This window comes from Necator americanus, chromosome X (genome assembly GCF_031761385.1).
Source record: "Necator americanus strain Aroian chromosome X, whole genome shotgun sequence".
In the NCBI taxonomy this organism is placed as follows: domain Eukaryota; kingdom Metazoa; phylum Nematoda; class Chromadorea; order Rhabditida; family Ancylostomatidae; genus Necator; species Necator americanus.
In genome coordinates this window covers 33,150,857-33,174,502 of record NC_087376.1, presented here as the reverse complement: position 1 = coordinate 33,174,502, position 23,646 = coordinate 33,150,857, and the positions used below count along the sequence as shown (strand labels likewise).

At 35.5% G+C, this 23,646-nt stretch overlaps 2 protein-coding genes across 3 annotated transcripts in view; both read right to left on the bottom strand.

The window, feature by feature from the left end:
- Positions 1-1,673: 1,673 nt before the first annotated feature.
- RB195_026200 (uncharacterized protein) lies at positions 1,674-6,781 on the bottom strand (the record flags this gene model as incomplete). Its single annotated transcript, XM_013448201.2, has 7 exons — positions 1,674-1,846; positions 4,931-5,072; positions 5,140-5,178; positions 5,256-5,389; positions 5,450-5,573; positions 5,788-5,850; positions 6,734-6,781. The coding sequence occupies 7 exons, from the start codon at positions 6,779-6,781 to the stop codon at positions 1,674-1,676; spliced, it is 723 nt and encodes a 240-aa protein (XP_013303655.2).
- Positions 6,782-19,999: 13,218 nt separating this feature from the next.
- The window catches only part of RB195_026199 (uncharacterized protein), a gene marked incomplete at both ends in the record, with an annotated part of 29,105 nt that continues 25,458 nt past the window's right edge, over positions 20,000-23,646 (bottom strand). For both annotated transcript variants that reach the window (XM_064214648.1, XM_064214649.1), the window contains 2 exons: positions 20,000-20,181; positions 20,249-20,382. In XM_064214648.1, the coding sequence (XP_064070529.1) occupies positions 20,000-20,181; positions 20,249-20,382 (316 nt within the window). The remainder of the gene's footprint in view (positions 20,182-20,248; positions 20,383-23,646) is intronic.

Here is a 23,646-nt window from a genome sequence, read left to right as displayed (position 1 = left end):
GGCCGTTCCCACACATGGAAAGCCGCTGCAGTGGTCATCAGATGGGAAGACACCCATCCCGAAAGGGGAGAGCGGCAGCGCCCAGGCGAGGCTGGGAGGGGAGCACGGAGGAAGAGCAAGGTAGTCGAATCCAGCGGAGGGGCAACGGGGGATGAGGAAGAAGGGAAGAGGGGGGAGGGAAGATCTGGAACGATAGGAAAGGAAGGATGAGGACAAGGGGGCGATCCGGGCGCGATTCCGATTTGTATAATGAGGTGTTTTTGTGTAGAAATATGTATGTATTCTTTCTTAAACAAAAAACAATAACAATATCTTTATTGAAAGTCTTAAAAATGACAAACCTACGCAATCAAATGACAACAACCAAGAAATGTGATAACCGATTTGTCGTCGAAAATATAATCGACAACAATCGTGTTACATATCGATACATAACGAATCTCACAGAAATGGGACAAGCAAACAATGATATTAATTTCACATAAAGAGAGAGAGGAAAAAAACACTTATGAAAAAAAAACGAACGAATGAAGACAAAGACAAAGAAAAAAATGTAATGTACGGACAAGTGAATGGTGGTAGAATTAAGACAAAGCCGACATGATTTGACTTTTTTTACTATATCATAAGAGCATGAGATTATTATGCACTCCTGGAAGTTTTTTTTTACTTCTTACTTTCTTTTTGGGTACACAGTAGTTTGATATCTGCTAATTCCTATGGATCCGGCAACAGAAATTCCAGGTTTTTTTTTTCCCCATTCCTTCTTTCCACGAAAATCCCCTCTCTCCCTCGCTGTTGTTTGCGTACGTTCGATGTAAGCACATGATATGCTACATCAACCGAATGGAATTTGTATCTATTTACTATACAGCGGAAATCAGTAATCCGTTCGTCCGTCTAAGCGCTTAGCGCTCGATGCACCTGGACGGAGTGTGTGCGCACGAAAAGCACAAACATAATAAGCAGGTTAACCTCAATCCTGAGATAAGAGGGAGAGAGACAGAGAGAGGGAGGGAAACATCTCGGTTGCCGGTTACACAGGGTCAATCAGTTAGTCAGTCAATCGTCGTCGTCAGCGGGCAGTTTTTCCTTTCCATGCCAATACGGCAAAATCTCTTTTTGTTATGTAATGAATAGCTGAACGATGAGGCAAAATTTCAATCCTGGGAAATGGGAAATCGATTCTTAATCGATACGATCACACTGATGTAACACACAATCAATGGATTCCGTGCTGATTTCTCCAAGATACTCGGGAATTTCTACGATTTCTAGATGCCTCAACGTTCGTAAGCGGTTCTACCTCAATCGAATAAAAAAAAAGAAAGAGGGTGAGTCCGAATGGCATGCGGCATATGAAAAGTGAACGCAACACATGAACACAATTACACAGGCCTAGTTTGTTAGTTTCGTAGATAGTAAGTCGAAGTAAGGAAAAATGTAGAAAAAGACAAGAGAAAAAGAGGAACAAACAAAATGAATGAAACTTTGCACAACATACTGGCACAATTTTTGTAGCGCAATAAGAAAAAAAAATAGAATAAACGAAAGATATTAAACGTAATTAAAAGTCATGCGTTGAACCAGACTCTATGATGATATGATAGATATGCAAAAAAAGAAAAGAAATGAATTGTGTACGAAATATATACGAGAGGAAAAGAAGAACACTAGGCATAAAATTCTTTTGTGGAGGCTTTTGTGTACGCATAACTGGCGTAAGGACGTGGCTTCGGTTCTTCTAATGCGTATGAACCTTCATCCTTCTTTCGCATCCGATAAACAATAAACATCACAAGGAGGATCGCAGTCAGTAGACCAACCACTGTTCCACCAACAACTGCTGAAAATAATCATTTTCTGGAAAATTATCCTGGAATTCTTCTGAACAAAATTAAAATTAAAATATTTCAATGCCTTAAAAGTTGTACTTTTTTTCGTTACGTGAACATCACATATTCGTATATAGTTCTGGAAGCATACGGACAATAAAATTGTGTAACCTAATAACGACACACTCCCGCTCGCAATCTTATCAACGAAGTGTTCAACTTCATTTGTCGGCGTGCTCGTTGGAGACATCCAGAAATTCGCCCCAGTCGCCTACCATTCCCCGAATTCTACGTCTCACTATATTACGAGGTTGAAGAAAAAAGAGCCCGTTACGATGTAAAATTTGAGCATGGGAAAATAATCCAAGAACTCTTGTGAAGATTCCTTATATTTTCCAGAAATAGATGGACTCTTTTCGGACAACAATTTAACAAATCTGCTAATTAAAAGGATAAGGTGACTGACGTTGATCCATCCGTTTACGATTCGCCAACGTGTTCACTTGAATTCAGGATTGTTTGAGGTTTACGAACTCGTAGCTAGCCTATACAATGACTTCCGGGGGCTAGCCGATGTGTCAGGTCAGGATTTTTATCCTCCCAGGGAACTCTGGTACCAAATTCTCGACCCCGGAGGGACGAATGGCTCGATGAGCACTAGGACGGATTCGAACCTCCGATCGATCGTCCAGACAGCGAAACCTCTTACCGACTGCGCTACACTAGTCCCCAGTTTACTAACTATTCACAGAAAAATTCCTTTCCAGATACCTATCCTAAAATTACAGTTTAAATTTTTCTACTAACAATTCTGGATTACGCTAAAGCATATCAAAGTAACAAAAGATAGAGTCTAAAAGTTTTTTTTTTTTAAATCGATAGTTTTGCCTCTACCTAGACAATCCGCTTTAATTCCTTGAATTTTGAAATAACTTTGAATTCGAAAAATTGGGCAAAAATGGAAAGCGCAGAAAAAAATATTTTGCTCTGGATCATTCGATCCCTAGTTAAATCCAATTTGACAGCTCAGAGTAATTCAAATTTAAGTGAATTCAAAGTTTGCCGAAGTCAGAAAATTCTCCTACGAAAAGCACAGCTTCCACTTTAAATAGTACCGCAATTTTCCAGGATTTCAGATCCTACAACGTCCCCAATGAATGCAGCTAACCATCTAAGTGTGATCTCCCATTATATGAACAGCAGGAGCAGCAGTTAACTAAGGGAAATCCTTTCAATCATCTCCGTTCGGAATAAGAACGCTAATTTTTCCATCATAATAGAATTTTGTGGACAACGATGACCCCGTTTCTAATTATAGCATCTCCCTAATGTCGGGGTGTGAGGGTGCGAGAAATTGCCGATAGCAGGCAGCACAATTATCCTTTTTGTGTGTGTGTGTGTGCGTGGGTGGGTGTGGTGTAGAAGATGGTGATGGTGTTGTATGGAGAGGATTGAGGATTGAGGATGGGGTCGAGTCCCTCGGTTACAGCTACCATCTGCCCTCCTTAAGCAAATAACGCGACCTCTCCCTCTCTGTCTGCATATCAATCATCCGACCAGTATGCAAATATCAGCACGTCCACTCCGTACGTTCTCTCCTATGACCGCCGCGGTGTGCTTCAAAAACGACTGTACACACACATACACGTACGTACACACGCATACACACACAACGACGTTTACTGCATGGATGGAAATCTCAGAAGTACAAGTCACGACACGATACGATTCGCCCCCCGGAACATTCAGGACATTTCCCTCTCCTCACACCTCCTCCCACCTTCTCCTAAACGTTAATAAAATTAAATTATCACAGAAAATTAGTCACACTACCATGGAACTCATTAGGACCCGTGAAGACACATCTCATTTGGAACTGCAGACGGAAAATTGCGTACATATGTTAACGGAAGCATATCCTTTCATAATAGCTCTCCTAATCCTAACTAACGAGTTCAGAGATATCCACGGCAATGATCCAAGGAACTAACTATATCCTTGAAAGCAGGAATAGAGATTGTATTTACGAAACATTTCACAATAACGTTCCACATCCAATCCTCACTCTCTCTCCCGACCTTTGTCTTCCAGTCTCGACATATGGGACCCTGGCACATTATTGCTCTGCTCCCCACAACTACCACATCCCAAAACAACGACTTGAACGATATTGTGCATAATCGAATTCGATAAAGCTCCCCGACAAAATCGAATTTAGCCGTTGCCTCAGCAGACTCAAGGAGGAACGGAAGTTGTAACAGGCGAATTGCACGATGAGCAATTGACCAAACCCTAATCAGGTTCATGGAAAGAGTTTCAGAACGGAAATTATCAGAAATCTCATCAGTTTAATCATTCCAAATGCACTTATTTAAACAAATTTAATAGAAAATAATTCAAAAATTCAAAATCCACAACAACACAGCTGAAATCGGTTTGGAAAATCGTTAATTTTCAGTGAAAATCACCATTTTTGCAATATCAAGTAAAACTAAGCACTCGAAATAAATGTTAGGTATTCGATCCAGATTTGGAGAAATTTTCCTGGGAATTTTGAAGCAGAGAAATTCACTAAATTACGCCGTCAAAAACAGCAGAATATCCAGCAAATAATTGAAAACATCCCGGGAAAAAATTATAAAATCACAAAAGTTGCTGGAAGACATGCCACCCCATTCTTTTTTTTATCCTTAAAAACCCATCGGACAAAAATAATTCAGGGAAAAAAATTTAACATATTTATGAGATGTTAAAGTGTTATTTCTATGCAACAGGAAAAATTTCCGCCCAAGATTTTCTATTCATCGTTGTCCTCGAAGTGGTTGTTACGGAATGAGGAAAAAATTCGAGAGAATCCCCCACTACATAGAAGGTTATGAAAAAAAAAACGCGGAAATATCGCTACTGGTGAAAAATTATAAAACAGGAATTTTTTCGTGGAATCTCAGAACCTTAGAATTTTACTGGGAAAAAAGACAGAAATTTCCCTCAAAAGAGTCTACATGCGCTCACTTTGAGTCCGTGTACACCTAAGGAATTGATCCAGAAACCAGTTTAAAGAAGAAATGAAATTTATGAAAAAAATCGTAACATACCGGCAAATATTCCGGGTTTGAGCACTGGATGGAATGGTGATTGTGTGGCAGTAGGATCAGGTGTAGTTGCTGGCTGAATAGCAACACGCCGTGTTGAGGACGTCGTTGTAGTTGTAGTTACGGATGTAGTCGTGACGTCATCCTGGAAGAAAAGAATTAGAAGAATTTTAATGAGAAATAATGTACATCTCTTTGATATTTTCATTTACCTTAGGTAGTTGTCGAATAGGCACCACTGGATTGAACACCTGTAATAGACATGTGTTTTATTTTTTTCTATCCAAAAAATACATATCCACTGAATATCCAGAAGGAAAATATATACATGTGATTGTTCCGAATCCGAATGTGAATGTACAGGAGGAATATGAGTGGTTGTTGTAGTTGTCGTCACTTGTGGTCGTTGTTGTATCGAAGGTATAACCTTTCCTGATCCTTCGACAACATCAACAATTGAGGCTAAAAATTCTCCACTTTATCCAGAATTTTCCTCCACGTACAACTCCACTGATAACAAACCTCCAGATCCATGCACTGAATCGCCATCTTCGTCGTCACTACCATAGCCAGACCCATGGATTTCGACGTCCGGTGACGTTACGGAGTCTTTTGATCCAGAGTCGTTCCCACTTCCTTCTACTATCTGTAGTAATGTATCAATTTCGAAAAATTCTAGACATTTCCACGATATTTTGTGAGAGATTCCTTGCAGAATCCAACAATCCCCTATAGTATTGATTCCGTGGAAGAATTTTATTTAATTTACAGAATAATGCTGGATGGCAAATTCTATCAAAACTTGTTTCTCTGGGCAGTAGATTGGAAACCAAATAGTGAAACCAGGCAAATCGACTCACTTCGCTTTTTTTGGTCGTATGTGTGCTGTCGTCGATTGCTCGCTTATTTTTTGAGGAAGAGGACTAAACGGGAAGAACAGTAGAATCATACAAATCCAGGAGAAAACAGTATTTACAATATGGAAGAAAAATGTCAGTAGCACGAGAAAAGCGTCAATTTATCTTAGTTGAGCATCTGGGAGCAAAACGAAGGGAAACCACCAAACCTATTAATTCGGGATAACTTATGCGCCTCGTAGCATCCATAAAAATAAATAAATAAACAAAAGTAAGGCGAGCACAGGTGAAAACTTGGTTCATAAATAATTACGATGGTGGTACTCGCCTAGCACAATCAATTTCATACAAAGATTTCCCTCCTTTTTTCTTTTTTTACTTTTCTCCCAACTTCCCTACATTTCTAATCATTGTCTGACTCTCTTCATTTTTTTTTCATTGTTCTCCCACAACGCCTCAGCAATTTCTGGATGCATGATAACTTGAGGACTAAAGTACGTTGCCTTCAACTCCTACAAAATGACTAATTGCCAAAAATGAACTGAATGTGGAGGAAGGGAAAACCTGGGATCTATTTCCTAAAATTCCCTGTTTCAAAAAGTTCGCAAACGGGCTCAGTGCAAGGAAATAATCGCTGGATTTTTTCAATCCAGTAAATCGCTGGAAGCTTTGCTTTTCAGAAAATTTCCTACTAACGGTCCCTAGCTTTTCAAACACAAAACCTCCATTGTAACAACAAGACTAATTCCTGGAAAATGTTCAGCAATCCATGACACAATAATTACTTGAAAGATAGCGCCATATTGTATTTTTCTATGAACATGTTTTGACATATGACTTGTTCCCGCGTGAAAGGCGACAACTGTCCATCTGTGCATATCGGATCCGTGACAGGTGCACTTAGCATTTGGCGGAGAACAAAACAAAAATCAATACGTATAGAACGTACATTAGTAGCGGCAACACAGCCGATAAGTACAAGAAGCAGAAGACGCATTCCTTGATTAACCCGGGACCATAGTAGAGCAGAGGAGAATCTGAAAAGAAAACAACACCGTTTGGGTGGATTCGTGTTCGTGGAACATCTGGAGCGATGAAAACGTGTAATGAACGAACGAACAGGTGCTTTCAATGCGTAAGAAATAGCTAAAACACTTCAACATCAATTAGTTCCGGATAGATCCATAGTATAGATGCACAGATGGACAAATGTTTATAATTATTATCACAGTTAATATGAGATATTGCACGAAATCTATCCTCTGAATCTTCGGACGCATTGAGGACAACAATCCAGAACTATCGCAAGGCAGCTTAAAGGCAGAAATCAGATGCGATCAGAAGATAAGTTCAAAGACAACGCTCTTTTCCCTCTGGGATGCAGAAAAAAAAATTAGCTTGACAAAAAAAACCTAGGAGAAAATGTCGGAAGACGTGATTCTATCCATCGAAATCCAGGATAAATTACGATTGCACGCATCAAAGGAAGAGTTCGTACAGCTGACAAATTGTCTCGAAGCGCAAACAATTAAAGTTGAGGCCGAGTAGTTGATTGCGGAATAATTCCACTCCCTCTAGAAGCACCTCAACTCCAACAAACATCAAAGCTTGTCCACTCCCGAGTTTTTTAGTGCTTCTCTCGATCATAAAAAATGAGAATGTGAGAAGAATGCCGAAGGAGGTGTAAAACGGGCCCACCAAAGCACATACGCATCCCTTTTCTCTCTCATATCAATCTCCAATTAGCCAAAAATAAAAATTTTAGCGAGAGAAATACCCGGCGATCACAAAACAGGAAAAAAAAACAGTCACAAGGCAACGAATAGGAGGATGTATGAAAATCCATGTGTCTCATTTTTCATTTTTCTTCTAGTCTCTAATTTTCTTTTAATTCCAAGCCTCTAGAATTTAACAAACACCAAATCGTGCACAAATTCCAGAAAAAACGACATTAGTCAGGATTGACCAATGGATAAATGGAAAGGAAGAATTCTGGCACTGAAAATGGGGGTGCATATGGGCGTGTGGATAATCCACTTTTTTTCCTGGAAAAGTATGGAACGAAAAAAATAGACCGTGATATTTATGAAGCACTCCAAAATTAAAAGAATGGTAACGTATCCTAATCGTAAATCGACTGTTCCCCATGACATCATTGTAAAAATCACTTAAAAAAAAGGAAAAAAATCAATAATCAGCGGGTAGTTGATGTTCGGAAAACTTCAATAATCCTGAAAAATTACGCGGGTTCACTCCTAACAACGTTTTCTCCGATATAGGTGATCCTACTAATCAATATATATGAATGAGGCGGTGATATGTGAGTGAAATTTTCGAATATTCTAGAAAATCTGAGCAAAAATCTCCTGCGAGTGGAAAGAATTTAGGAAAAAGAAAATTCCTAGAACGTCTATACATCGAAATCAACAGCCAGACATGAAAATTCCTGGCTAACCGAAGCCAGCAGAAATGTTTTTGCCATCAAAATACATTTAGAAACATTAAACTACGTTAAAATCCTATTAATTTCTGGAAACATGCAGAAGAAAAGCGATTCCACAAAGGAAAATTTGATTCAGATGATGTGTGAGGACATTCTACTGGATTATTCCATGTGGGAATTGTTTATACTTAGCATAAAATATAAACATATCCACGTCTTGCGTCATACGACATCCTGATAAAAATTTTTAGGAGAAAAAAAAAAGAGTCATGAGTGTGTTTATACAACTTGTCGTGATTTGCCAATCAGTTGTTAATTAGTCCAGGGACTAAACAATGTTTTCTGGAAGATCGCCGAATGATTGAGTACGAGAATATTTTCATGGATCATCCTCGTGATATTTCAATCAACAACATAAATTCATTGGTTATAAGAATAAAATTATAAGCGTTAGGGATGCTTAGAATCCACATTTTAACAGCATAGAAGTTCTAAATAAAGGATGTATTTTTAAAAAAAATCAATTTAAAATTAGATTCAAGACAACCATTAAAATATGAAGATTCATTAAAAGAGGATAGTAAGATTACTGTGGTTGACTCTAAGTCGTTTAAGGATACGGTCATCGAACGGAAACGATCGAGCTTCAATATAAGAATTATGCAGAGCGAAAGTTTAATTCAAGTCAACCCCCCCCCCCCACATCCAAGGATGGAGTGAATATCCGGATAACAAGTATCCATAAAAGCTCCCCAGCAGTAGCCGTGCTTACGCAACATAATACAAGCTCTAGTATTTGTTTTAGAATAGCAGCTATTCGATAGCTAGGATTACCATAGCCGTATCTATTGTTAATTCTACTAGGCCCCGCTGCAAAATCTAGGACAACAAATTCATCAAATCCATGAACAACACGGAATTTTGATTTAAGATTTAAGCCTAATTAGATATGTAAAAGCATTTCTATTGCTGTATGATCCGAGAAAAACTGGATAAATGCAAATTTCTGAGAAAAAAAAACCTCGCCAAATATGTTAATATGAAGAAAAATTAAAGGGTTAATGTGACAAAATTCTCACATATGACAATTGATCGAACATTTCCGGCCGCTCCCTGGATAATTGGTAGTATCCAACGGAATATAGGAACGGATCACGTCAGATGCACACAAAATGAGTGATGCGTGAAATGGACGATACGAAATTGGTCAGTCATGAACGAATGAACGTCAGACTATATCATTTCACCGGAAACAAGTAGTATATGTGATTCTGGATTTTATTCTGGATTGGTCCGTTGAAAAAGAAGAAGAAAAAATTCGGATCTATAACGTTTTGCGATAAGATTCAGCTCGGTCACCCAGAAAACGATGTGGATCTAATCTCAAATAACTCTCAAAGGACAACGAACATCCATGAAACAATCCATAATCTATGGCATTTTTTTAAAAACTGAGTTAAAAGTTTCAGAATCCTTTAGAAAATTGGATAAAGAAGTGACGAAACGAGTATGGATGAACGAGAAAACACTAGCAGATCCACGACACTAATCCAGCAATGATGAAGTGACGCCAGCAGACATAAATCAACCGAATCAATATCGATCAATCGACATAAACGGTGAACGATTCATGCCGCAATATCGCTAAGAGTAATAACCTTGACTCCCGCCTTATACCGTCATACAGTGGCATCTTAATCAAAGATTCGTCCAATGATTTTCTCTATCAAATGTTGGGAAATCCAGAAAAAAAAGAGTGAAACAGTAAAAAGATGAATAAACCCGCCTCGAAAAGACTAAATCTTGAAGAAAAAGGAAATTAAATGGAATTGAGAAAAGTTCCAGAAAATCGGTTGCATGTAATAGAATAATAATAGCGAAGACCTATGAGAATTCCGAAATGATGATCCCGATCTGATCCCTGATTTTCAAGGGCAACAATAATTGGGTCAGTAGATAGCTGCCGCATATTCGGCCCATAGTCAGGTCAGTAGTTCGATTTTTATCACAAAACCAACTTAGATTATCAGTTAACGATATGACCCGTTTGTAAACATGGATAACATCCAGGAAAATAGAAATATGGCGAGCGGTAGTGGTTCGAAATGATACGGGAAGAACGCGCCAGAACGATTGATTGTGATGAGATCAAACACTTCCATGACGTAGGTTGTCGTAGAGTAAAATTAGAAAATTTTCGGATGGAATAATTGAAGAGCTAAATGAAAAATGGTGAAAACAATCCGGATAATCCTTGACCTAATCATTTGAGCGACGAAAAGAAATGAGTGAATGCTGAGGTCGGTCATTCATCAAAGTTATCTCGATTAACGATAGCCAATGGTATATCCTGGATATATGTACGTATTAGGGCCGTCAACAATAGTACATATGAGTTAATCGATAAATTGTGTCTGGATTTATGGAAAAGTGAGTGAGGTCAGTAAAAAAAAACCGAAAATAATCGGAATTTCCGGTTATAAACAATGTTTTAAGAGCGTTTATGATACGATACGATCGTTTCTTCTATGAAATAAAATTTTCTTTTTTTTTTACGAAATTCTTTTTTACGAAACAAAATTGGGTCATTTTTTCAAAACCACTAAAAATAGTATCCTAGTCAAACAATCCTCAATGTTCGTTCCATTTTAACTCCCTTCGGAGGAGGGGGAAGAATTCACGTAAATAACATATGGAGTTTTTCTTCCCACGCTTGCTGTATTATGCAAACAAGTCTCTTTAGGTGAAATGGATCTTCTCCGGAATATTCAGAAACGGACAGAACTTTAGTCTCCTTTCTTTCCTCTTTTTTTTCCAGAAATTTTATCAACGAAAAAAAATTACAGTAATATAAAACTAGGAGGTTTTTAAGGAAAGACTGGATTTCTATATGGTATCATAATCCAGCGAATAATCGATAAAGTCGGAGAGAGTTCCTCAAACGTAACGTAAACGACAAGGTATTACAATCGAATCGGCCACAAAAAAAACTGTAGAAACAGGGAATTATCCAGTTTCTCGTATTATCGTACAGAAATCCTAGGAATTTAGTGGATTTGCGATGAGAGAGACAGAAAAAAGAAACAAGGAAGATGTTGATGAAATTTTAGGGATTTTTCTAAGGTGTAAAATTGAATTTTACAATAAATGGAATGATGTGAAATAAAAGAGTGCGGATAAATTTTTTTTTTTAGTATATGTAGTGAGGTAAAGCTAAATATGTGATGAGGTGCAGGTTGTATTGGAGGAGGTGCAGGGGGGTCAGCGTTTGAGTAAAAGGTCGAGAAGAAGGGATAGCACCCGAGCGGGGACGGACGTAATAGACGGAGACGAAACGGCGGCGAATCGATCGAAACGCAGAATGACCGCAGACGGATGCGGGCACCAACACGGATTCGTCGGGCACAAAACGCTTCCCGACCCCCCCCCCCCACGAGGAATCCACAAATCTTATCATCTCCGGGAACAATTGAGAATTTGACGGAACTTGTGAGCTCATGAGATGTTTACATGTTCGACAACGTTCGACATATATATATTTACACTATAGTACAACAGGAACTAACCCTTTGACGAGTAAATGAAGGAAAAACGCAAGGATTAATCCATGAAAAATTGCAGTTAACACACGTCTGCACGCTAATGTTACACTTATTGGTAATCTTATTGTCGGTCACTTATCCTCAAAATATCCTCACAACACCAGAAGGACATTCCTCTGCGTGCCGAACTCATAAAAAATTCGGTCCTTGCGCTGAGCGTTGATGGATGAGTTAGGAATCAATCCAGAGAAATTGCGTTGCACTTACGTAATTTCGGCAATGAGAGGAGTGAATTGCGATCTAGATATCGAATAGATATAAATACCGAAATGATTTCATATTTCAAGTAGATCAAAAGAAATTCACTTGAAATAGATAAATGACAGTAGAAATATTCCGTTTCCGTAGTTAATTCGAAAGCTTCCAAGGTTCCTCGATAATTCTACACGTTTAAATACTATACTATAAATCTAATATCTAATATAATTTAATAAATACAAATATAATAGTATAAATATAAATACTCACATTTGAACCACAAGAAAAAAAAACGATTAAAGACGTGAGAACTAGAATCCTGAGAAGAAATACTGGATTTATTGCGGATCTCGTGAAAATATTTTCCATGAGCAATGTATCAAAAAACAAATATTACACCAAAATATTGATTCCCATTAGATTTTTTATATTTTTTTACTTCCACTTTTTTAAAATAGTATTATCGAGGGGAAATTCTTTAGTGCACTAAAAATAAAATTCACGTCCATTCTACTTCAATGATAAAATCTTACTAGTATGTAGTATTACTGTACTACCTGCATCCAGAACTGATGAGAAAATAGATCGTTGCGAGTGTTACAAATGAAAATAAATAAAATATATTAGTGAATGATCTGCACCAGTAACATAAGCAAAAAATATTTTTCTTCTTGTGATAATCTCTGGAATTATTAATTAAATATTTGTCCAATTTCAAATCAAAACACAGCTAAAACTACTTAATAATCATGAAGTTCGAAGAAATTACTGAAAAAATGTAACAATTTGTGGGAATATCTATTTATAATATTGCGAATGAATTTTTTTCCAGGAATATATCCGTAAATCTTGAAGAATTCCTAGGAAACCTTCGAAAAAAACCTCATTTCTGACATACACTACTCATTCACATTCATATATTTCTATTCACGCTAATAAATCCATAGAACCGGAAAGTTCACATCCGAAAACGGAAAAGGAATTCCGTTACGGATGTGGAACACTGTTTGACTGAACAATAAGATAAGACATGAATAGGAGAAATTTCGTATAAAAATCCAGAAATAGCTAGCTATTTTTGAAAAAGTGAATAGAACAAAATGAGGGCTGAACGGATAGATGGTTAATTATTGAAAAAGAGAACGTTTAAAAGAAAAGCTTCCATTCGTGAAACGCAATGATGAATGGGACCCCATTTAAAAGAAGAAATTCCCCCTTTAAAAATTCAATCCTATTCTGGTGTAGGAAAAAAGTTTTTGTGTAATTTCTCAGGAATATACTGAGTGTTTGAATGTAAATTCTCACATGTATTCATATTTTGCCTCAAAAAATATGTGATCATAGCATTTATGCACTCAATCCCACTGAAAAAAAAGGTGAAGAGGACGAGTTCTCACATTGTCATATGCAAATGAGGCTCAAGGTTCACAGTACGCTAATGTGGTCGTTTAAAAGAAGTGCTTCCATTCGTGAGACACCATGATAAATGGGACCCCATTTAAAAGAAGAAATTCCTCCCCCCCTCCGTTTAAAAGAAGAAAATTAGAGAAGTGGAAAAACCCGGCAAAGCTGGATTTTAGGAGCTTAACCGATGATTGGTGTGGTGAAAGTGCAAAACTTCAATGATGATGCGATCGGCAGGCTGGGATTCTTCAAAAGCTTCCTAACTTAAGATTGATGGATAACTTAGCGAAAAAGTCAAATTTTCTCGAAAAAAATTGGATTTTATCTGTTCGAAAAATTTAATTTCAAATTCATCTGTAATTAGAAAAAAAACAGGACACTATGCGAAAGATCTACGTGTTCAGGAAAGAGCTAGGAACAATTTGTATATTTGCTTTCAAAGAAAAAAAAAAGAAAAGATTGAGATAAGGCAATTAGTACTATATACTTTCATGGTAAATTTATGATAGGAATGAAAAAAAAATCAGATAAAATTATGATAATTAAACAATGCTTTTGTTTGAGAAAAGAAAAGAAAAGAAAGAGAAAAAATACTAAAGTCAACGGAGAAGTGAATTCCCTGCGGAAGGACTAGTTCGAGTCAAAATTCACGATTTCCGATCCAGAGAGTGCAAACTCTCTGGAACACTTTTTTCATTGTAAATAACAATTCCAAAAAAAATTGTTCCTAGTGAAAAGTACAAGAATTAGAAGAGGCGAAAAAAAAAACAATTTCCGAACGGTATGCTGAATTCGGGAAAATTGTTGAAACATTAACATTAGGAAGAAGAAAAAACTGTACAGGACCCAATTCCCTGAGTTTTTTCCTTTAACAAAAATAAAGTGAAGGAAATTTTTGGAAGCATAGTGGTGTTTATGGATAGTACATATTATTAATTTACAAAAAGGAGGCTAAAATATCTGATATAAACATTTTCATTCATATTCAACGTCTAAACATTGGATCATCTAGAAAATCCTAGGAAATAAGTCAGAAAAGGGTTTGAAATTTAGTAGAGATCCTTTTTTTTTCGCACATGGTGCTAGGTGTTCAGCTGAGATTACACAATTTGACGCAATCCACAGCGACTTTTATAAAAATTCCCCTGACAGAAAAAAAATCCGACTTTTTTTTGAGAAAATTTGACTTTTTTTGCTAGGTATATCATATCTAGATTGTTAGAGGGAAATTTCGGAGGTGGTTTGTAGAGTGCGAACAGAAAATTCATGGAATATGAGAGAGGATTGGGACCCACAGCTTACATAAAATATTTTATTGATACATTAATAAATAACGAACGAACGAACGAACGTTCTAATTTCCTTGAAAACAACAATGATTTTTTTTTGGATAAGTTGCAACAAATCTGACTTGAAGGAAGAATAGAAGAAATCCATAAAAATTGCAACAACCAAATGCAGAAGTTTTTTTTTTCTTTGAGTGATCCAGAAAAATAAAAGAAATATGAAATAGTAAGGAATCTAAATTAAACATTCCCTATTGTATATAGAAATTAGGGTCACAGAGCGAGGATTTTACAGTAAGAATAGAGAGGGAGAGGTGAAAATAGTAATAATTAGTAATTGGAAAAGGTGAACTTTTCCACGAACAATAAAAATGTGCTCCAAATGATGGATATTGAGAAATGAAGTGGTGGGACATGCGACTTTATTAGGTAATAAAGCATCCAGGAGACATGAAAAACATTACTCATCCAGGAAAATTAGTTTAGGGATTAGGACACGGTTATGAAATTTCCGACGTACCATATTATATAACTGCATAAAATTTGGGAAATGTCTACGGAGGTTTATGTATCTCAGCATAAAACCTGCATATTCAAAAATTTCCTGGAAAAGTGAGGGAAAACGAGGAATACTGGATCGAAAACACCTTCGGAGAGTGAGGTATAGGACAATTAATTAAATGATCCATAAATTCGTAAGTGAAAATCTCGGAGAACTCTTAGAACACACAATAGAGCATGTGATTCTAGGAATGAACGGAACACGGCAGCGACTCGGAAGAGGTAGGGGCGTGGCGAAATTTTTGTCTCTCATAGGATCCCCCTACAGTCTTCGCTTTCGCTCGAAATCATTGAATACGGTATACAAACATATTACAAGCAATAAGCTGTTCCGTAAAGCTACGATAATTACAAAGATCCACATTTACACTATTTGATAAAATTAATGTAGATTCGGGACCAGTTTTATTGATTTCCACCAGGTTTGTGCGGGGATTTTAATTATTCAACGGTCAAATGGACAACAAAACCTACAATATAGGACATTTTAAAGTGTCTCTTAAATTATTACCACATAAATAATATTTATGATGTGTACGAATGATAAAGGAAGTAATGATGACGTTTGTAATAATACATAATATTCAAAATGTATAAAAGAACAAAATTAGCTAAACAAAAACATCAACAGCCGAAGAAAATACATGGGAAAGAACTGAAGTGGTCCAAAATACTATCAGCCGGGAACTGGAAGCTATCATCTAATCATCCTAATGGAATCCTAGTTGATTGGATGTAAAACTAGTCGAATTCAACGCGGACTCATTATCGTGAAGCGGCAAACATTGCTGTGGGTCCCGAGCGGAATCCCGGGCGCCGATAACTCCTATTGCTGAGGGCGGCGATGCGACAATGCCGCCCTTGAGAAAACTATTATCTTCACATGTACGGTGATACGTGATTTTACGAGCGGACATGTGACACTGTTTTGCTGTGGAACAAGTTTTTTCGGATAGATATTTGTCCAGAAAATGAGAAATTTTTATAAAAGGTGGGAAAAATCTTTGATTTAAGGAGTTTAATCGCATAAATTCTTAAACGAGACGAATGAACGAATCCACGTTTTTTTCCAAATTTTAGCACATACTTTTATTTTTATGATTTAGTTCGATGTGAAATTGGTAGGTAGGGTTCCTATGAAATTAGCCGTGCGAAAAAAAAACAGCAAAAAAAAAAAAAAACAAAAGAGCTATCAGCGAGAAATCGGGCTGTAATATTGTTTACTGGGATTTTTTCCCCTTTCACTATCAGTAGACCTGGCCTGAGAGTGGCCGAGAACCTTTAAAAAAACAGCGTTGCAATGGTACTAGTTTTTTCTGGTCGATATTTTAAAACGAAACGAAGATCCGAGGAAAAGTTGCTTTGTTTAGATTAGAGACTTACGGGATCCGATGAAATTCCTAAAAGAAGGAAGGCTAAAAGCTTCTAGGAATCCATAGAAGTTTCTCTGAAGCGATTTTTGAAGATTTTTTTCAAAATGAATAACAATGAAGCAGTTTTCAATTTTAGCTCCTAAAAATACTAATTCCGAGAGACCATGGAACTAGAGTTTTATAGTTGTTTACGAAGAGGGAAGTGAGGTAGCAGTTAAAAAAGTTTTATTAGCCAAATTTAGCATTTTTCTTCAAATTTAAAGCCTTCATCGATGAAAATTGCTGATAGATTTTGTACTAAAAATCAGTTGCTAAAAAATCCCAGTGAAATTTCTTTTTCTTACTTTCATGAACATATTTCATATCTTGTACTTAATCTAATGAGTATAATGAAAAAAAAAAAAAAAAACTCTTCCTGTTAAATAAATTTCATTTGGTATAATCCAATAAATTATAATAAGACAATGAAGAAGTGAATAAATAGCATATTCTTTAAAGTGAAAATATATGAAAATTACGGAGAAAAAAAAACTGCTACTGATCCTAGTAAGAAGAATCCAGGTGCAATCACAAAACACCTGGCATGACTGACGTTCGAAAACATTGATAAGTCAAAACAATACCGCAAAATGATTGATTGAGTAAAATCATAGGGTTCACTACTGAAATTTCCGATAAAAAGTATGAAAATTTAAAATTTTTCGCCACAATTGATTTCCATTCCATCTATGTAACTGTCTTAGTTTTACCTTAGCTTCACTGAAGGTTTTTTTTAATTGCATATAATTTCAATTTAAGGAACTTGCTTTTGATTTACTCCTTTAGGGTCTTATTAAAGTTCTTACTTTTTCACATCACACTTTAGATAATTAAATGTGATTTAGTATCAACTTAAATATCTTGAAAAATTAACTATCATCAATAAATATGATTAGTAATCTTTCATATATAAACATAAATTTATGTACCCATGATCAGGAAATAAAATGCCTCTTTAAATAAAATGGTAATAAAAAAGTAGATCTTGAAAAATCAGTCTGAATAAGATGTTGAATTGATTTTTTTCTCTAACGTCACAGAAATATGCATGGATTCCAATACAGAATATTTTAGCATAAAATTAGTGAGAAATACAATTTAAATTCAAATGTAATTTCAAATTAAACAATTGCTTTTCAATGCTTTTTTTATAAGTACAAGAACTGGAAAGAACGTGAATATGGCCAGGGAAGAGAAGAATAAAGCTAGTAAAATGATATTCTGGAAATAATTGTCCATGAAAAGGACTGAACGAGCTAATAAATCGCAAGTAATCATCAGTTAATTATTTTATATTTTACAGTTATTTTTACTTTTAAAATTTTTTATAGTTATTTTTTTCAAATAAGAGTCGAGAAGTTCATTAAAGAATTTTACTGTCAAATTATTTGCCCAGTAGTAGGGTGATGATGTCGGTCAAATTTTGTTCTCAACAGTTTCCAAAAAAAAAATATAATCTAGCTGGTGTACTGTATCGCTATGATCTGCATTGATTCATGAAGAATTCTCCTGAAAAATTCATATTTTTGAACAAAGTGCTAAAAATTAGTTGCGGTATAAATAAGGGACAAATACGTAGTAAACAGGTACACTAACACACGTTTTGGATTCATTCTTGGTAAAAATTCTAAAAAAAGACTAGTAAGAAGAACATTAAAAGAACAAACATTACAAAAAAAAGAAGAATAAGAAGAATAAAAAGAATAAAAAACTAAAATAAAAAGATAAGAATAAAAGAGTCACTTTCTTTCACTTTTTTAATTTTTTTCTTGCAAGTTTTCTTTTCACCCTTTGCTTACAGAATTTTTCCCAAAAGAACTCACCAAATCCGAAATTCCAGGCCGCTTTAGAACTGGCTATGCGGGAAACGAAAACATCAAATTATTGAATAAAACGTGCATTTGTTTCAATCGAAACAGACATCAAAAGAAATCGATCACCGAAAATAAATTGCTGGGAAGTTTTAACAAGGAAAAAAATCTTTTTCCGCAACCTTGACAAAGTGGGAAATTAATCGGAGCCGGTCACGAACGCTTGCGCTGAGAACCACATGCGGTGACCACATGGCTTCCAGAAATTCGCACTTTTCACACAATCAATTAACTAAGTGTGAAATGGTCATTCAGTTTTTTCGTTCCGGATACATCCTAGCTGTTGCGATGAATAAACAAAATCCAGAATTATTCAAGGATTCCGCCTTGTTATGCATTAGAAAAAAAACGTTTTAAAAGAAGAGAAAGAAAAACAGGTGATGTCATACAAGGAATTGTATGAATCGGATGCAATCGATATTGCACGGATGAATTATTCTGATTTTTTTTTCGCGAAAAATTGTTATGCAACAATTTCGGGGTCCTCTAGACGACATTTGCTTTGAAAAAAAAAACGACAAAAAAAAAGAAGGGCCATGGAAACAGAGAATGACCGCGCAAATCACATGATTTGTGTAAAAACCTTGAAAAACTTGTCAACAGTATCTTTTTTGTCACAATCCTTCAAACCCGAGAACGAATAAACAACTCTCATTTTTAACAGTTCACCAAAGAAAATAATGGATGAGTTTGTGGACATTTCATAAACATTTCCTATTAATTAATTACGTTCCGGAATTTTAAGCTAATATTATTATCGTATTAATCAATTAAATCAATTACCAATCAAAATAATAATCAAAATAATCAAAAATAATAATAATCAATATAACAATAATAATATAATAGTGCATAATAATAATGTTAATATAATAATGTATAATAATAACAATAATATAATAAATAATCGAAATAAAACCACAGTCAAACAGTAAACAATGCTAACCACAACTGCGAGTTTATGGATTTCACGATAATCGCAGAAATTGAAAACTACTCCAAGATTTTGATGATCGGAGAAATCCGGAAGCATTTCAACCGAAAAAAAAACAAATCAATGACGCATAACGCGCCAAAAACGAAAAAAAAAGAACTTTATTACTGCAACGAAAATCCATACATGAGATACCAGCAACTGAAGTGAAGTGGTTGCGAATAACCGTCACCTTAACGAATTCTGAGGAAAGCCTTTATGGATTTGTTTTTTTTTTTCATTTCTCCGGTTTTTTTTCCGGCGTGACAGATTTCATTATAGCACCTAAACTTTTACACTTATTTTTTTTGTTAACTTATAAGTTTACAAAGTAGTAACTGGGACAATGTTAGTTGTTATTTTTTTTTCTTTCACCGATAAACAGGGGACCATCTGAAGTTATGTGTGCAACAACTAACATACACTAAATCCTAGAATACAACAAAAAAAAAAAACTTGGATACGTTAAATACAACTTCCGATAGCAGGCAAAAGCACAATCATCACTTTTGTTTTTCCGGCAATAAGAGCTTGAACCGTTTCCAGACTTCGTCCTTTAACTAATTGATCATCAACATACAGTATTTCATCGCCAACGCTTAGCATCGGTGATAGTGAAGCGATTGATACACGAGATATGAATATTCCTGAAATTAGAGCAATTTCTCCTTTATGGATTCATATCCGAGAGCGGTTAAGAAATCTTTTCCGTACCTCGTTGACCGTTCATAACGCCTGTAGCAATGTAGAATCCGAATGGTCCAGGCTGAGTTTTTTCGACCATTACCGTTCGAAAACCACATTGATCCAGTGCGACGAGTACCGCTCGAACTGCAGGAGCTTCCCTTCTAAATCGTGGAATATTTTTTTCTGAAGACTCATGGAAGACCTCAAGAGAAAAAAAAACCATAAATTCGAGATGAGAAAAACATCAAATACATCAAGTCTCAGGATAAATGCTAATAAAAATCGCTAATTAACGCTTAGGCGAGCGAGAACCTGCATTAAATCGATGGTGCATCCATGTGATCCATGAAAAATCTTTAGGATTTCAGTACATCTTCGTTAATGAACTACGTTTCCAATATTGACCAATCACAATGTGCTTTTGGGCGAGTTTTTGCCCAGAAAAAGGCCAAAGACGGAAGAGTTCGTCCTCTTTTTTTACTCCGTTTTTGAGGTAGTCAACTTTTTCTAACTGTTGCTCTAAACAATCGTAAGAAACACTGGAAAAATCCTATGCATTTCAAATTCACTTAACACTTACTTTTAAGGCACCTTGAATGAGGATTTCTATTTTTCTATCTTTAGCCAGACCAGACCACAAGAGCATAAAATCCAGAAGATCCGAAGACAAGATGGGTTACAGTATCCAGGACACAAAAACGTCCTGGTGTAGGATTTAGCAACAAATTAGACTCGTCATTACTCACAAATTGGAGCAAATTTGCTATGGATGAAACGAAATTTCATTTAAAACCGAATGAAAAACTTTTCTTTAATTCTTAAGTCATATTTTTAAACCTACGTGCACTTCAGGATATCATTTACATATTCCGGAGAATTCGGTATGAAACAGAACCATTAAAAAGATTAAAATGTATCCTTGGAGAAATTCTGATGTCATTTCCTAGGAATAAAAGTATTGAAAAAAAACTCCGTTCCTATTCTTCCACACTTTCATCCTTAATTGGCTGTTGCACCTGAGCTGTGTTAATCATCTCTGGATTCATGGAAGTCTGTTAATGTTATTTTCAGAGTATTGAAATGCATCAACATCAAAATTCAATCTGATATCCTTCAATTCTCCATAAAATTTTGAAAAAGAGAGCTCATGCTCCAGTGAATGCCGTCAAGAGTGAACAATTTTCAATTGCAGAGAAAAAAATTCCTTTGAAAAAATTCAAGGTTGGACAAACACAGCGGAATTCTTTGCAAACCTGTTTTCAGCGGTTCTCGTTTTTTTCTTTTAAATTTGCTTGCACAATTAGAGAAGTCATTTACATAAATTTCGCTCTGGGGCAAAAAAAAAACCGTTTTTCTGAGAAAGCATAAAAATCTCCTTGGTATGTAGGGTTTGCGTACTGCTTAAAAGGCATTAGAACGGGGAAAATATAACGGAATTAAAGCGAAAAGTTAAATTTCTTAAAAAATTTTATTTGTATTCACAGTCAGTAATACTTTATAAAATAACAAATGGAGGGTTGAGTCACGTAAAAAAAAAACAAATTAGGAGGAAAAGGTACATCTTTAAATGATATTCGTGCACTAATCGTGTTTTCTTTCTGGATTTAGCTAAAGGTCACGATGGCAAGGATTCATCTCTTACACATTATTCTTTCTAATGTTGACATTTTCACAAATAACACCGATTTTCTGTTGTTTATGTCAAAATACCACCATATCGAAAGCTGAGGAACTTTCAAAGGATGAAATCCAGAGAGAAGATATAAAAACAAGATATACAAAATATATAAATAGAAAAGTAGAAAAAATATAGAAGATATACAAAAACAGGACATATAGAAACATGCAAAAAACTGTCAAAATGTAGTTTTCCCACGAAAAACTCTATCTATAGAAACCGTAGAGAAAAAACAACGAATCCATCCATTTAGGAAATAATCGAAAGAAATTTCTCCGTCAATTTTCAGACAAAAAAAAACTGTGAAAACTGTAACTATTTTAATATTTCTTGCCGTCTCAACCAAACTGTCATTTTCATAGGATTAAAATTGGCTTGTGTCTTAATAGTTCCGCACTACTTAATTAATTATACACTACACATACTAGTTACACTAATTTAATCAATGCTAAAAATCATAATCGCTTTGTTGTTTTTTTAAACAAAACCATAAACAGCTATATTTAAGATATCCACGCAAGTGAACGTGATGCGCCTCTTCAAGAAAAAAAAAATTCCTTTTCTGCATGACACGCATTCCATTCGAATCAAATGCTACGTAAAAATTCAAAAATAGAATAAATAAATAGCAATAATAAATAAACAACAGCGAGACACTGGACAAATTTGGACGAGATTTCGTTTTTTCCCGAAGTGTCCTCGAAGTGTTCAAGTGCGAATTGCAGTTAGACACGATCTTCTCAAATAAAAATTTCCACCGTAACCCCTCCCCCCACTCCTATCAAATGCTTTTACAATTTCCCTCATCTTTCTCACTTCCTGATAATCAAACAACCAATATCGATCTGTTTCCAATACCTTTTTTCTGGAAGTATTGATTTTTTGTCCCCGAGTTTGTTACATTTCTTACGTTTTCACGTTCACACAACTATAATTATCGAGTACTAGTCTAGGATTCAGGAATGTCAGAATATTTGTGTCGAATCTGTGCCGTAAACTGTTTTTTCCTTATCCCAGTTCATTCTGGATAATTGGGCGCTCTTAGATTTCTGCGCTATTCTATACAGCGAAATTTTTCGGCTTTTCAGTTCCTACTTAACATGAGCTGCTTTTAGTAGTACAATTAAATCTCTAAATCTCCAATTTTTTTTTAAATTCTAAATTAAATTAAGTTAAATAAATTTTTTAAATTAATTAATCCGATTAAGCACATAAAATTTTGAAGATCCTCTTGATTCGAAAGGGTGATTCAGCTGGAGAGATTGCAGCGGAGAAAACGTGAACATTCTTGGAGCTGCGTGAGGGGAAAGGAAGAGACGAAGAGAGAGAAGAAGAGGAAGAAAAAAATGATAATGAATGGATGAGGAGAGGAAATATCACCGAATCTTCTACAACTTGGACACAAATGAAGCTGATCAAATTATGGATCTCTTTAAATTTATTATTTATTTATTATGGATGAATAACATCGAATAGAAACTCTCAACTCATTAAAACTGTAAAAGAATTATAAATCCGTAAGGAATGAAATTGATTCACAGTAACAGTACCGGCAAGAGAGTTTAGTAGTTATTAGTAGTAATTCTTAATTAATAGTAATTAGTAATTAGTAGTAATTAGTAGTAATTCTTAGGACAAAAGAAGTTTTATTTTCTCTGCTCTAAGGAAGAAATAATTTTCTTTTAGTGCTCATATCAACTAGGTAGAAGAAAATAATTTAATAATTTTGAACTTATTTGATTTTTTT